Source organism: Malaclemys terrapin, chromosome 6 (assembly GCF_027887155.1).
Source record: "Malaclemys terrapin pileata isolate rMalTer1 chromosome 6, rMalTer1.hap1, whole genome shotgun sequence".
Classification (NCBI taxonomy): Eukaryota; Metazoa; Chordata; order Testudines; family Emydidae; genus Malaclemys; species Malaclemys terrapin.
In genome coordinates, this window is record NC_071510.1 from 29,369,421 (window position 1) to 29,390,492 (window position 21,072).

The following is a 21,072-nucleotide window of genomic DNA, read 5'->3' on the forward strand; positions in this document are numbered from 1 at the left end:
GTTTGGTGAGTGTATTACCTGGATTAGCTAAAATAACAGAGGGGAAAAGCTGGGGTAAGCAGGCTGAAGCCCTGTGTGTGGCCAAGGCAGCGGGAAGCAAGTGAGAGAGAGAGAGAGAATGAACCCAACAACACAACAGTGGAACAGGCAGCTGGCCTGAGATGCTAATTCAGCGCTTTAACAAATCAATGCCACTTGAAAAGTACAATGTGAGCCCTCACTGGGTAGATGTCAGGGGACTGAGAAAATGCATTCTCAAGTATTTCACATTAAGAGGGAATAATGTGTTAATTTATAACTCTTCACCCTATACACTTGGATTATCCATCTGTGTCAGTGATTTGACTTCTTAAATTTATCAAAAACATGCGCAAAGGGAGGCATCTTCAGCTTAAGCATTGGGAAATGGAGCTTCAGAAAAAGCCTGTCCTGTTTGGGGTTGGGGTTTGTTTTTGGTTGTTTTTTGGGGGAGTAGGGGGGGGCTTTATTTATTTTTTATTTTATTTTATTTTGTTTGGACCTTTGGTCAGGCTGTAGGCGCAGCAAGGAAGGTCTTGCCTTGGCTGTGGCTGATTGCATTAGGTACCATCCGTCAAAAGTGACACCATAGAGGAGGAAAAACTTGCATCAGCAACCAGAGATGCCATCATCAGAATTTACTTTAAGGAAACTTAGCAAAGTCCCTCAGCACACCTAGCAGAAGGGAAGCTGCTGAGGTCTACACTGTAATTAAAATGCCATTCTCAATGCTGGATGAGTTCTACAGACGCTGCTTTTCAAAACAGAACAGAGCGGGGGTAGGGGGAGCGAGGAGGGAAGAGCTTATTTTGTTTCTAAGATAGTGTGGTATGTAAGGAGAGTTTATAGTATACGCTACTTCTCACATGCACAAGATGAATTAAAATAAGAAACAGTTACTGACACAAAAACACCAATCCTATTCATGGTCAGATTCTTGGAATTGTTTCTTAACATAAAGCTAGTTGACTTTAATTATACAGACAGCACTGTTGATTTTTTTTTCTTTTTTGTAAACAAAACTGAAATCTGATCAGAAAACACTAATCCAACCCTAAATTACTTTTTCCCAGAAAACATGTTTGGTTTAAAATTTAAGAAGTCTTTCCCATCCTCTCATCTAACCATTTCTGTACTCATGAAAGATATCAGAGTGACAGCCTTAGAGAACAAGGTCCTCCGCTTGCTCATAGAATATGGACAGTGCCTACATGCCTCAATCCTGATGCAGAGGAGCACCATTTCTACCGGTGTTCGGGAAATATTTTACACTGGAAACAGGAATTTTTAAGTCACATTTATTACTGTGCCACTAGGTTTGCTGACCAACTTCAATGGGCACTGTTCATAGGTTATGATGTTTGTTTTGTTTTTACAACCAAAAGGGAAATCTACTGACATAAATGGGATGCTATGATTTTAAATGAAATTAAAGGGGCGTTGACAACTTTTTAAACATTTGCAGATTTGCCAACTCCATTTTACTATGCTGGTACCACACAGTAATGCCTACTTCATTGTGGGATATTTATTTATTGCCAATTATACAATTGCAACAGAAACAGACACTCTCTTATTTTCAGAACATTCATATGTAAATAATATGCTGATGAATGGAAATGAGATGCTACAGATGTAAGTATCCACGCCTAGTAAAAGTAAATGCTACCTCACTTAGATAAACTGAAGTCTCCCTTCTAAACAGTGGGCAGATGCAACATAAAATGAAAGAAGGTGGACTTTCTAAGAAATTAAGCTGGAGAAATACACAGGATAGAATATAAACTGTTTTCAATTGAAGGTTTTATATTTCCCTGCTGTTGCTGCTCTTCTTTCACCCAATGCAAAAAAGGAAGTCCCCAGCCCTTTACAATCTGTATTTCTGTAGACACTCAAAAGGGGCCAAATCCAGAAATGCTAAGCACCTCCATTTCCCATTGGTTTATTTCTTTCAAAACAGATAACAACATAGGAATATTTCCTATTCCCAGCAGTATAACCCCCCCCACACACACCCCACATGCAACATTATTAAGGATAGAACATGAATAGGGATGCTTAAAACACTAAAGAATCCTCAAGTGTGTGTGTTGGGGGGGAGGCTGTTTTGTGTTTTGTTTTATTAATTATAACCCAGAAAAGTACCACATTTGTGCACTGATTGCAGGAGATCCCTGTCCTAGTCTCTTGCATGAATTTCTATTTCTGTCTGGCCTATCCAGGCTTCTCCCTAATGTAAGTTATATATTCTTATCATTATAGTACAGTTAATCCCTCTCCCTTACCCCCCTCCTGGACTCACCTAAGGGGTTAAAAGACTAGAGTATATTTGTGACTTGTCAGTGACATATAATACCCAGGTCCTTCATGCAATCAACTTTTACTTGACATGTATTTGCTCATCACAGGACCCGCATTACTACTGGGAAAATGAAGAAAAACCTAAATTAACACTTGACATTCAATATGGTCAAGTCCTTAATTGGCTAGGCTTCCTGAGAAAGCAATTTTCTATTCCCCAAACTGTTCGTGTGTCATGTGTGGAGTGCAGCTCTTGGCCATCACTGCTGTCCCTCGCTCACTCTAATGAGAGCAGATGAATTAGTGCTACGTGACACGATTTTAGCAAGGCTCCCTCCTTCCTCCCTCCCCTAGTCCTTTTCCTGTACTAGTGACAGCTGTATGGCAGAGGGGAAGAAAAAGATTAAGAAATGCTAGTGCAAATACTTCTGTGAAGACCGAGCATGCAAAAAAACGAAATCAAATGTTTTCTTGATACTCCTGAAATGTGGTCTTTTAATTTTAAGGGGGGGGGGAGAAGCAGGGGGTTTGGCAACAGTACGAAGATCAAGAGAATTAACTGAGTTGCGCAGCGATGTGTCACATTGACTTCTAATATCTTCCTCCATTCCTGCGTTAAATTGCACGGGCTAATTAACATGGAATTTGCCTGCATTATAAAAGTTAAAAAATGTTTTGAGAGTGGATGAACCAGAAGAATTAACAATGTTTTGTTTTCATTTCAGACTGTGTTTTTTTAAATGTAGAAATCCTTTCAACAGCATGTTTCTCTGTGTGAAAAGGAACGTGTGCTACAGAATAATGTTACTGGATCATGTTTGGAAATAATGGTTATTACAATGAGTTTTATTCTGGGGTTGGTTTTTTTTAATAGCTGGGAAACTGTTTTATCCATGGAAATTTTGCTCTTATGTTCAAGTCTTATTATTTGACCACTGATTAGATTTCTCTATGGAGGTCTATTCTTCCTTGAATGAGCACATATTGGTGAGAGAATACAATGTGTATTGCTATAAACAGGAAGGCAAATGAAAGTGATATAAATTACTGGAGTATCAACTGATATCAGAGCTAATAAATATAGAGTAGAGAATAGGAGAGCACAATAATTTATATTCTTAAATTGATAGACCATCCCCAAAACAAAATTTTAAAAACCCTCAATATTTCATATTAAAAATTAATTTTACTGTTAAAAATGCACAAATTACTAGACAATAACTTGCAAATAGCTATGTTCTGCATTGCGCTGTGGTTTTAACCAACTTTATCTGTGTGAGGGAGAAAGTAAATAATATGCTATACATTCTGAATATACAAGTTAAAAAAATATTCTGGTATTGCACAAGGAGTTTAAACAAGAATTATTAGGGCTACATTAACAGTGTAAGTGAACCTGCTTCAGGAAGTGTGGCCTTTGTCTAAAACTAACACCAAATAGCCTGGACCATCTGCAACTCATGTCTACTTGAACCTGTCCTTGCAAAGTTACATTCAAGTAATTAAATGAACAAGTGCTAGCAGTTAGTCACAAGGCAACATAGTGAGAACATTTTACTTTTGTAAAATACATTGATAAAATACATTTACCACAAATGGAAAAGCCATGGTTACTTACTGTTTTTGTGGGCATATTTAAGTGTATACAACTTTCTGTGGCTGCTGTTGTAAATATTTCAATAAAGCAATTTATAACAGCATATTTTAAAGGCTTGGTTGTTTTTTTCCTGGGCTCCTTTTAAACATCCTTTAGATATTTAAGTACCTTTAAGTTACACAGCAGGAACAGGGGATAGAACTTTGAGGTGAGAAGCATTTGGAATGCTCTTGTTTCCTAGTAGTTGAAAGCAGCTGACAAAAATGTAATAAAATAAATAAATAAATAAATAAACCCCACCTCTAACAGCAATAAAAAAAAGTAAAATTCAAGTCATTTTCCCCTGGTTATGTCTTTGTACTGAAACAAAGCTGCACAGAATGGACTAGCAATCATCTATCATAGTTGTACCAGCAGATTGCTAAGCATTCAAACACTTTAGCAACACACTTAAAAAGACCCAGAATTAGTAGTGCTTGTTTGGAAACGCTGTTTTTAGGTGGGTTTTTTTGTTTGTTTGTTTTGTTTTGTTTTTAATCTTTACATACTCAGAAAGTAACTTATTTTAAATTTATCCAGTTAACAACTACAGTAGCAGAATCATCACTGGGAAACAAAGGGCATTGTGATCTAACTAATAGCTTTGTGGTGACCTTTGAGATGCTGACTGGTCTGTCAAGCTCCATCTGTGATATTCACTGCATAGTTAAGGGAAGGGTTATTAACTGTCATAGGTCCTGGAAACTGAAGGGTCACTTGATCCTCAAACACAGCATGGTTTTAATTCACTAAACTTGAGAGGCACGGTCCTGTGAAGTGCTAAGTGCTATCGGCGGCGGGCACTCTGTGCCTTGCAGGATAAGGCCCTAGTATCGTGTCAAATGCAACCCACACAACAACATCACATTTTTTGATTTAATATTTTCATTACACAAAAGAAATGGGTATCATGTCATGTGTCCTCTTTACCCTTACCTGCCCACCTTTGCTGTTTATTATGGAGGCCATTAATAGGGTAAAAATAAGGGAAGATATAGGATTGTTAATGAGTTGCACTTTACACACACTTAAAAGGAAATCTCAGCTTTTTCCAGATTAGTTCTGGCTGGTGTAGGGTTAATGCATGCAGCATCTGCCTGACCACAGAATCAACAACTTCAGATTTTAAACACACAACCCTTGTTCCGCTACTAGATCTAACTGGGAATGAGAAGTAGAGGTGACAGCAATAATGGGTCAGAAGAACTACTCACTGCTAAACTGCTGCTTTACCAATTGCCTACAGTAAAACAGCCCATTAAGAGTTGCCTTTGGATTAAAGACAACTAAGTAATTTGAAAATGACATGTTTTAACTTGATATTTTGCTAAGGATGGGCACTCTTACAAGCTCATAAAAAAAGTGAAGTGGTTTGGTGGAACACTAAGGATTAATGTATATGCCCAGTGCCACTGTCTCTCCTTTGCAAAAAATGTCAGCCCGGAAATATCTGACTCAACAGGTTTATTTAGAATAGAAAGTGAGATTTTTACATGCATCACTTTGATGCAATGAGAGCAGCTGCATTGAGTTCTCTCAGTGGTTTGCAGAACCCAAATAAAATGCTCGCTCTGTGTTTTAAAAGGTACTGTGCAAATGTGTGCCACCCACCCAGTCTGGAATAGCTTACATTTCACCATTTTCAGAAAAGATAAACATAGCCGAGAAGGAAATGATAATGTAAAAACAGCTTGGCATGTGAAATAAGGAAAAAGCACTGTAGACTATCTGGCGAGGCAAAGCACACAAATGTTATTTTGTGAAAATTAATAGCATCTAAAATGGTATTCCCCTCCCTGCTCTCTCCCCCAACCCCTTGCCCAAATTAAAGATATTTTATCTAATTTCTAGTTGAGAGGTTTCTAAAAGTGGTAAGTCACAGCTGTGTTGACATTGAACTTCTTGTACATGGCATACCAACGTCATACTGACACACTTTACAGATGCTTCGTTACAAGCAGCACCAGTCACTTGATTTGAAAATACCTGAGTTAACTGTAAAACAAACTGTTAATCTCTGGTCTTTTCTCCAGTTAAACTCTTCTTTATAGTTTTGGAAATAAACCAACACCTTGTTATGTTTATACTACAGATATCTGCATTCTGATTGGAATTTGACACTAACCAAGGGTTCAACTCAATGATACCCCAGATATCACCTAAGAGCACCTAGGCCCCAGTTTACCCATCATTTTAACAAGATTTTTTTCCTTTTGTTCCCACAGAAATCAATAACACAATGACCTTCAATTTAAAATACAAAGTAATTAATTACCTGTTCTGTTGAAAAATGTTGATATCTGATTTGCCTGGAGAATTTCAATTATGAGCAGACTAGTTCTTTACACGCCCCCTTTAACACAATAGACAATATCAGAAACCTAATTCTGCACAACGTAAATGGTGTTTTTTTTTAAATAAAGAAATATAAATATCTGCTCTGCAACTTACTATTGGAAACCTTTCTCTCACATGGCACATCTCTTCTTCATTCAATGAAACCACAATCCTCTACATGGACAACTGTGACATCACAATTGTTATGGAAATAATGGCATTCCCACACTATATATACAGCAACTTAATCATCTAAAAGTTAACTTTTCAGTTTCAAACATGACATTTTAAGTCTGCCTTGGAATTAAAAGCATTAACCTGCAAAAGCCAATAATAAGAAAACTTAGCACTTTAATAGCCAAATTAATTATCATGTGAAAAAATGGAGGCAATCAGATGAAATGACTTGTGTATGGCCATCCAGCAAGCCAGTGACTGTCTCACGTTTGGGTTTCTGTGTTTTGTTCAAACACTCAAAAACATCCCTAACATCTAAAGCTTTAAGAATACTGTGAATAGAATGGAGCTAACCAGCACCCAACTAAGACGGGCAGGGATCATGTTTCTGAGAGCTGTATTAGAGCCACCTAACTAAAGAAGGTGTGCATAGCACAATTCAGGCACAAGGGTTAAAGCTCTACAAAAAAAGTCAATATTAAACATGGTTGCAGCTACCATTGTGTGAACAGGGTCTTAAATACATTCCCTGAACTACTTACACTGATGCAGATGTTAGTGATATCATCAATGATGGCACCCTTAATTCAGGTCTAAACAGGAACCCTTAAGAGAAACACCCTTAATTTAGGTCTAAACAAGAAAGGGATAAAAGAACTTTTTCTTTCTTTAATAATCATCCATTTATTTGGGGTCCTCTGAAATAAATCAGTGAGTTTTGCAACCAATTTCAGTGAAACCTGCAGAATCCCCTTTTTGTAAAGAGTATCATTTATTATATGAATGTCTTGAATTCTTAAACCTTTTTTTAAAAAAAGGTATGTCAAACTATGATGGGGAGAAATTCTTTCCAATAGATATTTGTAATGATTACTATTATGAATACCAAAGAAAATGTATAACGGTTAATTTTATTTTATTTACTCATTTTTATGATGTAAATATCCAAAAGTTCAGATCACTCTGAATGAAAGAAATACCAGTTTGGGGATTACACGATTAAATTAAAGATAAATAGTTCATGAATGGACTAGTTGGATTTTCTGTAGATTTGTACAGAATCTACGTTAGGCTGGTTAAAAAGATACATTATTCATGTACTTGATTCATTAAAAAATTATTTATGAGGATGCAGTATTATTTTAATGTGGAATTTCTGCATAGAGGATGCGGGAGTATTGTGAGCCTAATTGAAAGGAGAAAAATGGTTTACAGGATGGATAAAGAGCATGTGGGTGAGATTTAGTCAGGTAACAGTTGTGTGATAAAAATCAAATATGGGACATAATGGGATATAAGGAAATATATTTTTTGTGCAGGGAAGGATGAATCATACGTTCACAGCTGGAAGTTTTGTGGATCCTTATTTAGCGAAGCAGCTGCAGCCACTGTTTCGCTACATTCCCACATCAACAACAAAATGGTGCCACAGAAGAGAAAACACATATCAGGCTCCAGCTGCTAGCTGCACCCACCTCTCTCTCCTACTTCCCTAACGTAACATTTACTTGGTTTTCTTTTCACAGTTGATGGATGTAGAAAAATGCATATGTTAGAGATTGCATAGAATCAAAACGCCACATCTGAACACACCTGAACTTTGGAAGAGGTAGGGGGCAGTAGAGGAGAACAATTAGGAACAGATCCTAATTTTGCAATTCCATACTATTTCCATCATTTCATTTGTTTAAATTATTTAAACACAAGCGCGCGCACACACAGTCCAATTTAAAAATTTCTTGAACATTAATAATACTTATAATAATCAAAGGAGTATACTGTTTATTGCCATATACAGATTTTTTTTTAATGGCTTCTAAATTTGCAGGTACAATATTGCACCCATAATGAATTGCAGGTACATTTATATATCTGACTTTTGTATTTTCAGGCATTGGAACAAAGCAAAAAGAGGATATGGAAAAGCATGTTTTTCACATCTAAGGAAGTTTCACATTAAAGATGCATAAATGCTGCCTGTAGCTTTTATTTTTCAGGCCTCATTGTTCAAATCTATTTTAGCAGTTAAACAAAATATTTACTTCCACTGGATTTCAAAATGTTTCATTACTCAAGTACATGACTAATATATAAAATGTACATATATATGTATTTATATATGAATCAAGTTTTCTTCCAAAGTGAAAAAATTGAGGGAGAGGTCATCAGTCAGATAAATAAATAAATTAATTAATTAATTAAAAAAGCCCAGCAAACATTGCAAAATCAAATTATGATACCAAGTTTCTCTTGCTCTTTCACATAACTAAAATTTTTTAAAACTCAGATTTTAAAGGTGATGATTATGCAAATATTCCATTATTCAAAGATAAACAAAAATACCTCAAAAGCAAAAGGGAAAAAAAAAACACTTTTATAGTTCTTTTTCCTTTCGCTGGATACTTCTGCTATGCTTTTACTAGGTATGAGTATCTGCCATAAGGTACCAGCAGCCAGAATGACTTCAATAGGCATTGTGTCTGAATAAGGACTGTAGAACTGGGCCCTTAGACCAATTCTCCTTCCGCAGTATTTCCTTTGATTTGAACGGGAGCATGGCTAGTGAAATGAATGTCTGACTATTCTCTCCCCTAAGAGAGGAGAGAGCTTAGTAAAAAGATATTCCTTTAACTAGACTGTCAGGTAGTTTGATGTAGTAGGAAGTTCACAAACTACTTTTTATTGTTGTCTTTATTTACAATGCTCTTGCCATACTCTAAGTCTGACCTTTTACTTGTCTCCTTCGGTGATTAAGCTAAGGAGGAACTAATGGGACTAGCTCCTTTAAAAGAAAGACATTGCTACTTTTGTTTTTCAGCAGAAGTTTCATTTGAATTTTAATTCCTCAAATTCCTGTAAAAACAATGACATGATTCCTCTGTAACAAAAGTTTGGAGGATTTCATTTTGCTTGCACTGTAAATTCATACTCTTTGACTAAGAGGTCTTACATTTGTTAACATTTCTAAGCTGCTGCTGTTTTATCTTACGTCTGCCAAGTACTATTTCTATATCACAGCTCTTTTTGCTGAACTTTATTTTAAAAACCTAAAGAAGGGTATACAGAATTTTTTAAAATACCCTTTTCAGAGTGTTATTGGGGAGGAAGGAGAAGGCTTATTTGCAAGAGAATGAATCTAACAGTGTTTCCAGGTCTCTTTTTACTTTGCTGTTTACTCCTATGATGAAAACGGACACCTTGCAAAGGAGCCTATGATGCATTAGGAAATTCTGCAAAATGGTTAGTTCTATTCTATATAGATTCTTTTAACTGGAAGAGTGTTAAAAATTATTTTATGTGTCTTGGGCATTGGTGGACGGAGGGTGGGGGGAAGGAAGAGGAGTAGAGAGATCATTGAAATAGGAATGTCCACATGGCATGAGACAGAAAGTCAACTATACAATCACAGAAATTTCTTAATACAAAGACAGTATTTATTGTGCTGCTAAACAACTCTTCATTTATACCTTTTCTGGGTTTCTTTTTATTAAAAAATTATATAAATGAAATAAATTAAAAAAAAAATAAATTAATGGAGATATCCTATCTCCTAGAACTGGAAGGGACCTTGCAAGGTCATCGAGTCCAGCCCCCTGCCTTCACTAGCAGGACCAAGTACTGATTTTGCCCCAGATCCCTAAGTGGCCCCCTCAAGGATTGAACTCACAGCCCTGGGTTTAGCAGGCCAATGCGCAAACCACTGAGCTATCCCTCCCACAATAAAATCAAATACTGTAGTGATGGGCACCATTTATGGCAAACAGACAGACAGATGATACCATGGTGTATTTCAGTCAGAAACCTAGAAATCATATGAAAATTATGGCTTTTGCATGAAGTAATATGGAGTGCCTGACATCTACAGACTAATACTTTATTTTCATTATGATAATCTCATCAATCTGCTCAGTCTCTCTTTTTTCTGGACTGAACGTAAGTGTTAAAACTGATGGTCTGATGGACAAGGAGGAGTCTATTAAAAAGAACACGACAACTCACTATGATGAGATCGTTATTCTTGCAGCATGCCCACCTGCATGAAGCCAGGGTTTTGACACCCTGAGTCTGCTACTGAAACTGGCGCTCTCCCGGATGTCGATGCTCCACTGCCTGATTTTTTGGGGGGAGGTTTTGCTATAATACAACTAAATACAAAATGCAGCCAATCTGCTATAAAGAATGTTTTTAGTTATCTACCCTTCTCAGATTATGGTGTAATTTGTGGCACATTATAAAGCCCCTAAGTGTCAAGGTACTTCTTTATGGAGTTTTGCACAAGGGCACACCAAAGTTCTATGATTAACTATCTTTTCTTCTGTTCTGTTTAGAGAACATTGTACCCTGATAAACATGTAAAGAGTAAAGTTTTTTATAAATCAGATATTTAGAATCAACTATAATTTGCTTAGGCACCAAGGTTAACCTTACGTTCAAGACATATAGTGATTAAGCAAAGGGGCGTTAAGACTTGGAGTGTTACAGAAAACTAAATAAAGCACAAAGAATAGAATATTAGAATCCTCACAATCTAAAGCAGCACAAATGAACAAGTTCTCATACAGCTAGTGTTCTTTTCTTGATTTATAAAACAATAAACCTGAGAGTTAAGCTATTTCTTTCCCTTACCTGATTCCTCCAACCCCCTCCCCAACATGATTTCTAATTTAAAAGAAAAACTAATATTAGATAAAGCAACACATAATTTGACAGCCTCCCAGTTAAATTCTGACAGGGTCAATAAAATGAGAGCTTGCAGGAGTCCCAGATGAGGAACACTTTCATGAATGCCCCCATTGTGTAAACTCTCTGTATATCCTGCCTGCAAATGACAGTCATATGCCACCAGCTGCAGGAGGCATTCCAGCAATGTCAACTGCTGTAGGGCATTTATAGCAGGGTAGAACGGTGGGTACATCTTTTTATTTATGCCTTATTAGGGTAACAACAGCCACTTTGACTAATTTTAAGTATTATGCTTTTAAAAGTCTATGATATTTATTTGGAAATCCAAGAAAATATATAATTAAAGTCTTGCTAATGGAGCCTCTCATTTTAATAGTAGTTTTATTATATAAAGCCAGCTGGAAGTAATTATTTCTTTCCATGTATAGTCTTCATTAATTTGTGATCCCCCTCTCCCCCCTCCCCACCCCGTCCCCAACACACACCAACATCTAGTTCAGATGTTCTTATCAAATGTCTTGAATAAATTCTCTGGAGAAAAAACAGCCACTTAAACTTACCTCAATTATGCTGAAAAACCCACACCTCCTATTCAAAATACAGCAGGTACCATTTCTGAGAATACCTTTTCCCCATGCCTTCCACTTTCCCAACTATTTTAAAGGTATCTGTCTTATAAACTGATCTTTTAGAGAGATTTATTACAACTCAAAACAACTGTCATTCAGTACATGTACTATCAATTAAGAATTCAGTCTGCACACGTCGTCAGGTTTGCATTTTAAATTATTTTTTTGAACAAACTCACTGATGCCCAAGTTTGTTATTTGCTGCCTACAAGGTTATGGCAAACAAATCTCTTTTTAATCAACCCTTTCATTACATTTTACCTTCTTCCTTGTTTTTAATGTTTTCACAAATGAAAATGAATGCTCATGTTTTTGACAAGTCTAACTGTAAAAAAGATAGGCTGTTTTGTTGTTGTTGTTTTTTAAATAGTAATAATAGCAACACCTTGCTAAAGCTAGATTCTTCCTTATACAAAGTAGAGATCGAATTGAGCTGCCTTTCAGCACCCTCCTATGATAAGCCACGGCATCTGATCACACATTTTTATCATGCCTTCACTCACAGGCACACTTACATGGCAAAACACTGGACTCTCTGCATGTCAGCACCTAAATACCTCTAGAAATGACATTTCCCCTCCCTCATCTCTTTCCCCACAGTAATTTAGCACCAAGGTTGGTGTATAATTTCTATTACTTCTAAACAGCAGATTTGTATTAATTTTATGTAAGAGAGCAACAGATAAATAGGGAAAGAGAGGAAAAGGATGGGTGAGATAGAAATAGTCATCTCTCATAAAGGGACATTTTACCATCTTCCTTACACAGAAGCAACATGATCTCAAAAGCTGTCCCTGAGAAAGCAGCAATAAAACAGCAGCAGAGTCCATAAGGCCTTACACACTGTGTACGCATAGGGTATTGAATATGCTAAAGGGAAATCAATCCTTGTGTAAAAAATCTGACGTTCATATCTATGAGTTTTTAATGCAGATGCAACGAAGAACTCAGAATTTTTTAAAAAGCCAAACTGGATATCATCTGGAAGACTTAATAGAGATACCAGCTTTCTGGGTGGGGGTCACTATTTGAGCTATGCAAAAAGTGGTGATTTCAATCGGCAGGAGTTCCTACTAGCTTTCCCCCTCCAATTTTACGTTATCACCTTTCATGATATCGCCCATTCCAAATTCTAATTTTGAGGGTTTCTGGTTCAAATTCAAATCTTCAAAGGGAAACTGAATGGACCCAACCAAGTTTTGTCTGGTTTCTAGTAAATATTGTGTAATACTGATCTCCCTATGGTTTATATACAAAATCATATATAGGCCCAGGTTCCCTCAAAAGCTCAGACCTGACTAGGTTCTTTAACAGTGAACCTAGCAGAAGGTTAGGATTGTAACAAAACGAGAGCTAGGAGATACTCACCTGGTTTCAGATTTTGTTCAGAAAGCATTGCACATCTACCTTTCTAAGGTTTTTGTTTGTTTGTTTGTTTGTTTATTTGGTGTCTATATCTGAACAAAAGACAAGATTAAAATATACAAATGCTAGGAACAAAGGGATGATTTTCTTTTCCTACATCAGAAGGGCCCTACTTTGTGAGCCATCCACAGATTAACTTCAGGCAAGTTTCAACACACAGAAGGTTTACAGGATTGGACCCCTAGTCTCAACTCCCACTCAGAAAACTAAACTGCTGGCACTGGTGATTCTATTATTAAACTATACACTGCCCTTGATGCATAATGGGGACTTACGCTGACATCAATGCTAAGTACAGGTTTGAACGAGGGTGAGGATATAGCCCTTTAGGTAGCGTTTTACTCTTATTAGTACTGTTCGGATGTTGGATTTATCATCCATACGTCATTCTCATTTAAATTATATGAAGTCAGAAGTGTTCCATTCCAAAGGTGGTGTGCTCTTTAGGAAATATGCTAGAAAGTTAAGAGAGGAAATGTACATATTCAGAATCAATTAATTCACTCTGTTCTCTGAAACTTTGAGAGAAAGTTGTTGGTCTGTGGTTAAAACAATTTTAAATTAATAAATAACTTTCTCAGCATAAAGCAACAGAGGGTCCTGTGGCACCTTAGAGACTAACAGAAGTACTGGGAGCATAAGCTTTCGTGGGTAAGAACCTCACTTCTTCAGATGCAAGTGAGGTTCTTACCCACGAAAGCTTATGCTCCCAGTACTTCTGTTAGTCTCTAAGGTGCCACAGGACCCTCTGTTGCTTTTTACAGATTCAGACTAACACGGCTACCCCTCTGATACTTTCTCAGCATATTGTTTTAGGTTAAACTGAGCTGGTCAAAATTATTGCGGGTAGAAGGAGGGGGATGGTAGCTTTTTTTCCCCCAACATCAGACACGGTGGTCATCATTAAAATCCAGAGACATTTACCACGCCACTCAAATTCTACTGTAAGGGGCACATTATAAATGAGTAGATAGACACATCACAGCATTTGCCTTTATTGAAGTATTAGTGGCATTCACCATATTTAAGTAACACCTCAAATGCCACACTAAATTTACCTTTGGTTGATGATGGTAAATTTCACTTTTAATGACCGTCACTATGTGCATTTCCTCACTTCCCATCTAGCCTTCCCTAAATTAGCATTATTCATTTGAGAAAAAAACCTTACTGTCCTCTGCATTCTTTTATGAACACAGAATCTTGTCAACAATCATATCATTTTCCCTTCACAACTCCAGTGCCCTAGAAGTCACAGGTGACATCCTTTTCTCCCTTTCCACAAGTATATGGATAGACAACAGTGGTAGAGGATGGGAAGGCAGCAGCTATTCAACAGAATGAGAATGGCATCAACAGTATATTGCTGGCAACAAAGCAACAACATGAATCAAGCAGTTCCTAGATGCCCCACCCACTGATGGAGACTGCCTCTCTGTGGTAGAATGTTATGTGACATCCACTACAACTTGTACCATTTCCTTTACTGTCAAAAAAGTGAAACCATATAGAAAACAAACAATCTTCAAATATGTCAGTATATGAACTGATATTGAGCAGAAATAATGCAGTAGATGCCTGCCCACAGACTCGGGCATGACTATTATTTTGGATGTTATTTGGGAAGAATGCTGTGCAGCTAAGGATCCCATCCTGCCTCTTAGAAAAACTGTAAACAAAAATAGAATAAAGCTCCTTATTTAATAAAGCTTCTTAAAAAAAAAAAAAAAAAAAACTCAACCATTAACGTACTAGGGTTTAAAAAAAAAAAAAAAAAGCTTTCAACATATATGTTGGATTTTGGAATGACAGCTTTCTGAATTGTAGCATAACTTCGCTATAGTGATTCTCTTTCTAAGGAGAAAGATCAAGGGAAAATAACAATGGAATTCTGCCTCTCTCCACCTGTTTCATCCTTCTTTTTCTTGAGGCCATGTGATTTACCACCTCTTGGCTATAGTTGGAGCCCCAAGTTTGGAATTTTTTCTAAGAGCCATTAGACTACAAGGAAAACCCTTCTACAAAAGCAACAAACACTATTGTGTGAGAAAACAACTGCAAAAAGAAAGTGACACATAGCATACATGCTGAGTATTTCTAGTGAGAGAGTAAAACTCCAAAGCTTTTGTTTCTGATTGTAGTTTATGACGGCAGTTCTCTATCAGTGTACAGAGTGTTCCTTTGCAATCAGCACACTGTGTCACAATGACCTGGCAAACGTGAATGCTTTCACTATCACTACAGTCCTTGCAATCTTGTCTCAGCTGTGACCCATTCACTTTTGCCCCAACTTCTTGGAGATGCTTTAGTCAGCATCTAATTAGTTAGGGAAGATTTGCCTTGGCTCTTAACCCTGACACAGGAGTAGGAGACTCTGCTGCTGTAATATCCCAAATCTGTCCTGTCACTATATTAATCAAAACCCCATAAATCTATGCATGAATAAGTAACTGCTAAAATACACCCACAGTATAAATTGGAAAACATTATATACAAATTTGTAATGCACAATACATACAGCATATAGGCTTCCAAATATGTATTATGTCGGTTTTGTATAGTTGTGTGTATACAAAAATTCTACAAGGTTAAACAAATATATGATGAATGGTATTCCAAGCTAATCAATATAATCAAATAAAACATCTAAAACACACACATTTGCAAAAAATATATCTAGAAAAATATACCACAGTTATTCAATTACAGGTAAGTTAGCCTGCAAATAATGAAAGCAAGAATAGAAAGAGCTCACTGTTGTTGTTTTTTTAAACTGTGTACCATTCATGTATCTGTTTACCTACCTACATGCATATGATGGTGTATGGTACACACAAGTTCAGCTTATATCATGCACTGTATCTTTTAGTGTTTTTATTCTTGAGTATATAAAAACTCCTGAGGACATGGTCATCATTTATTTGTTAATATAATATGAAATGCTAGAATGATGAACTATAATTTATTGTTAAAAAATTACAAAATTAAAACAAATATCTGAAAAAGGTAATGTAACCCGAGAGATCTTTTAATGCAACAAACTAAAACTACATGCAATTCATATCAGCACAGAGATACTTATTCATACACAGAAGAAACTATTGTGGTAAACTGATCTTTAAAATGGTTAAAAAGAAATACACCAAATAACTATTGTGAGCAATAGTTTTTGTCACTTATCAGCCAGCGTAGTATAGTTAACAGCCAATTATGCTAGCAAGCGTTGATCTCCCCAAAAAGTGTTAATAGTAAATCTATGTATGCAATTTATAGTGTGTGGTCATATCAAGTTAATAATCTCTGCATATATACATAGATTAAAAAAAAAACCTTGGGGGTTAAAGTAAAATAGTCAAGCATTTTATATGTGATAAAATTGCATACATCCCTTTTAACCAGCAAATCAGAAGTATTCAAATAGCAGATTACCTTCAATACATATGTAGTCATAGGCACATTTTTCTTTTTAAATACCAATTCAAAAAAACAGTTTGTGTGTCTATGTCTACATTAATTTGAGAAACTGTCAGATTGCAGAGCACTAGTACAACTCACAATAGGCACTGCATATTGGAGACAATTTCACTATAATATTAATGTGTATTTCAATAATAAGTATTATTTAGCACTTTCATTGGAAAAGCAAGATTTTATGCAAGAAAAAAAATCTACTATATCATATCTCGGTTTAATAGATGCTTCTATATTAATAAAAGTCATTGATTTAATGTTTAGTTTTCTTGGTCTGCTCCTCACCTATCTGAAGTGATTTCTCTGGTGATAACTAACACATCATGCTAATGAGAGAATCTAATGTACAATAGAAAAATGTCACTACTAATAATATTTGCATGAAGTTAAATAAAGCAACTGTAAGAGAATGTCAGACAGTTGCTCCTTAACAAGATACAGTTACACAATGAAATTATGTTGTTAATTTTGTTACATCATTGAATGAATCCTAAATTACTATATAACGATGCACAGACCCATTTATAACAATAATATACTCCTTTTCACTCTTGGGGGGGGGGGGAGGGAAACTTCAGGAAAAGGTTTCTTCCTTTTATATGAAACAGGTTAAACATTCTTCCTTTTTAATACAAAGGTAAATGTCTCTGGCATTTTGTGTCACTGTGGGTTACAGCCATTTCTCTTATGGTCTCATTTCAGAAATGACTTAAAAGTATTTTAGAACATTACAGCCCTTAAGGTAACTGGATGAAGAAAAATGACATTTCTTATTCTGACAAATGCACAAAACATTTATGAAAGCAGAAAATCAGAAAAGCCTGCTCTTTTTTTAATCAATCAAAACCAGGCCTCCTTTTCTGTTGTTAACAAACTCTTGCCAGACTAAAATGGGCAGTGTATGCCCTGGACTCAACCAGATGAGCAGGGAAGGGAAACCAAGGGTTTCTGGCCATTCTCGACCTGTCACTGATCAAAGTGACCCAAAGAAGAACTTTTAAAAAGTTAAGATTTATGCCCTTTGAGGTTATCAGCTATTCTTCTGTACACGGAACGGAATGATCCTTTTAAGAGAACCATATTGTTATATTGAAAAAAAGATGCATAGGCAGAACAAATCAGTCAAATGGCCATGTTTTCAAATTCTAGTAGGTAATTTAGAAGTTGTGTTTCCCAATCTTGCCCACCCCAACAAAATCTAAGTTTGCTCTGGAATGTGATGTCTGATTTTCCTGCGCAGAGCAGATTGTCACATAAACAGAATCAAACTCGTTCATCAAAGGAGGAATGCAAACACAAGGACTCCTATACCTACTGATACCTAAATCTGTATGATCAAATCTAAACACTCGGACATTTTCACAATACACTTCCTCGTAGTGTCCTACTACAAGGTTTTGCTGTAGCTGTTAAGAAAAAGTTCTGTATTCTTGGAGCATGCAAACATGTAGCTTTCCCAGGAATACTGCATGTATGTTTTTAAAAATCGCTTTTGTTGTCCTGCTCTAGTTTTTGTATTAGAACCTGCTAGAGACTGACTTACAAAGGTGGGCGTTTGGGGGGCTGGGGAGAGAAGAGGTTAAAAAAATGTGCAGAAACCACAGTATTTTATTTAGAACATATAATACCACCTTTACTTTTACTATGTATATCTACAAAACTTTCACTAAACATTTCATTCAAACCTATGGTAAACTTTCTCTTGCGAGTGAAGTGTATCTCATAACGAAATATAATTTGTACTGCGAACAAAAATTTATCTCAAAGCCTAGGCATGAAAGGTGAAATACCTATATTTTCAAAAGATGGATGCTAAAAATTAAGTAATTTTATAATGGATGAAAAACAGATAGATGTGATACTCAAGATTTTAGTGTTAAAAAAGAAAAGAACATCGACACTGACACACATTTGCAGCTGCACTTGACAGAGTTTGTGCTCACAGTCTGCACAAGCTGATCCAACAACTTTAACGAATCAGAAAGATGATAAAATGTTATCCTTAAAGAGGGGGATTAATGCATTACTAATAACTCACCCCTTCCCAAAAGCTTGGTGAAAAATGTGTGTGAACTGAATGTGTTTTAGTTCATGATAACAAACAACAAAAACATCTTATAACAAAATTATGAATACAATGCTTGAACACACAGGTGAAGTAAAGACTTTTTAAAATAAATCTGTTCAACATTACCACCTTTACAATGCTACTGTGTGTATTCCAGTGGAAGGATTCACATTGATGCAGCATCTGCCATGCATTTAGTCATACGCTACATTTCTTCCCCCTCCACTCCATGAAGAATATAAACAGGACCATACATATGTCCAGCAATGCACAGAAGGCATTTAACATTCTCAAGTATTAGCATAATTAATACATTATCAAAAATGTAACAGCCTCGTTTATGTGCCAGTTTTGCCTTGCCTATCAACTAGTTGTCTCAAATTCTTTGCATCTTCTATACTGTCCTTCATTTAGTTTTGTTTTCTTCTGTTGTTCGTGTTGAATATTTTCTACCACTCCTGAGACTACGTAGATCTAAATCTGTTTGGAATAGGTCTAATATGAAACATGCAATCTAACACTATCTATGTGGTTCAATAGCTATTTATCAATTGATCGTTATCTGGATCCAGTTATGTTAACTCTTTCGTAGCTGAAGGGGAAAGAACCTAGCCTACAACCCCAAACATTTAACCTCACTATTGAACAAAAAATACAACACAAGTTATATAACTGCTTTACATTCTATTGCTGAATATCAATAAAAACTAATGTGTGATACATCAAGTATATATGCATATACCCCATATAACATGTGCGGCAGCAGTCATATGCTTAGTGGCACACAGTACATATGAAATGTGCATCTCCACTAGGAGATGAACTTTTTACTTTCAAGAATGGGACATCGGACACAAAGAGTTGCTTATTCATCTTATGTTGATTACATTTCTATACCAGCTTACTGTATCAGTAGTAATCAGGGTCCCTCTACAGGATATATCAAAATATACCTTACTCAAATACATTCATCCTGCCTAAGCTATGTTGCTTAAACTCTTCCCTAGACAACTGCTATAGATTACTATTTCCATTGTCAGGTTTTGTTTTTCTCAAAAACGTTCTTTTATGACTGATATTCATGATTATTTTCTTACTACAAGCTATACAAAAACAAAAACAAAAAAAAATCTAATGACACTACCTTCTCCCTTTTTGTACAATACAATGCTTTTTAGGTAAATAGGAGTTCATTCATCTCATTTCCTGCATTATAAAAGTCTAACTAAAAAGCACACATAATTTAATAACTCCTCTTTTGGATAAGGAAGTACTTTAGTTACTATTACTCAGTGTGGGACCATAACTGGAAACTACTTTTTAAAAAGTCAAATCATCTCTGGAAAGGGAGGCACCCTGTTAAAAAGCTTCAGTTTGAACTTCCCTCCCCTGCTTGAGCAGAGTCCAAGATGAAAGTTTCTCTTTTTTCCTTTTTTACCCAGAAGAGCCAAGTAATTGTGCAAGAGGAGCTACAGCACGCAGGGCGCGTATCACCAAGTGCATGGTACAGAAACGCTGGCTCCTGTGATTAATTATCAGTTATTACTGGCCTTGCAGTAACATTTTAGCTTTCCCGTCAGAACCAGCATACCAAGCTGCCTTAAACGCGGCCCCCGGTGAAGGAGCAACTCTGGGGAGGACGCCAAGGCACAGCTCCGCAGAAACAGTGTATGTGTGTGAGAGAGTGAGAGAGAGACCCGACAACTGAAACTGTCTCCTCTAACGACCCTCAGCGCTGTGCTGGCAGCAATTCCAGCACAACTGCTCTCCACTCCTTAGGTCTGAATAAAGCTGCTTTCTGCCACATGAAGTCAATTAAGCTGCTCTGAGGGGCCCCCTAAATTTAGTATCAGTTTGATTTTGGGGCTTACGTACTCTGGAAGCATGAAAGGACTTTTGCTGGGACAGCAGATACTTTTATTTATAGGGAAGCGGGGGGGGGGGGGGGGGGAGAGAAAGAGAGAATGAAACAAAACCAAGGCAAACAAAGAAAGAAACCAGTCTTACCATAAGCAAAGCTCTGTTTGGAAACTTTAAAACAAATGCCTTGCTTTTACTTCAAGCTTTATTTTTTAAATCTTTTAAAAAAGGAGACCTTAGGGAAGCAATGAAATAACGATGCACATTCCAATGACATAGTTATGACAGTTCAGAGGCTAACTATGTAGTGATAAATTTTAAAAAAGTAAAATGTGGAAAGAAAAGAAAAGAGAAAGAGCACTAAATACCATGTTTTAATATAAATGAAAAAAAAAAACACATACCTGTTGGGACATTCTGAATAAGAGGTTAGTGTCAGCGTTCTGCCATGTCCCCATGAAACCAGA

The 21,072-nt window shown here is 36.4% G+C and overlaps 1 protein-coding gene across 5 annotated transcripts in view; it reads right to left on the bottom strand.

Moving 5' to 3' along the window:
• The window catches only part of BNC2 (basonuclin 2), a 401,509-nt gene that overhangs the window by 273,912 nt on the left and 106,525 nt on the right, over nt 1-21,072 (bottom strand). For 4 of the 5 annotated variants that reach the window (XM_054032365.1, XM_054032369.1, XM_054032370.1 and 1 more), the window contains exon 2: nt 21,010-21,072. This exon is cut by the window's right edge and continues 138 nt beyond it. The exons of the other annotated variant lie outside the window; for it this stretch is intronic. In XM_054032365.1, the coding sequence (XP_053888340.1) occupies nt 21,010-21,072 (63 nt within the window). The remainder of the gene's footprint in view (nt 1-21,009) is intronic. 5 annotated transcript variants of the gene reach the window in all.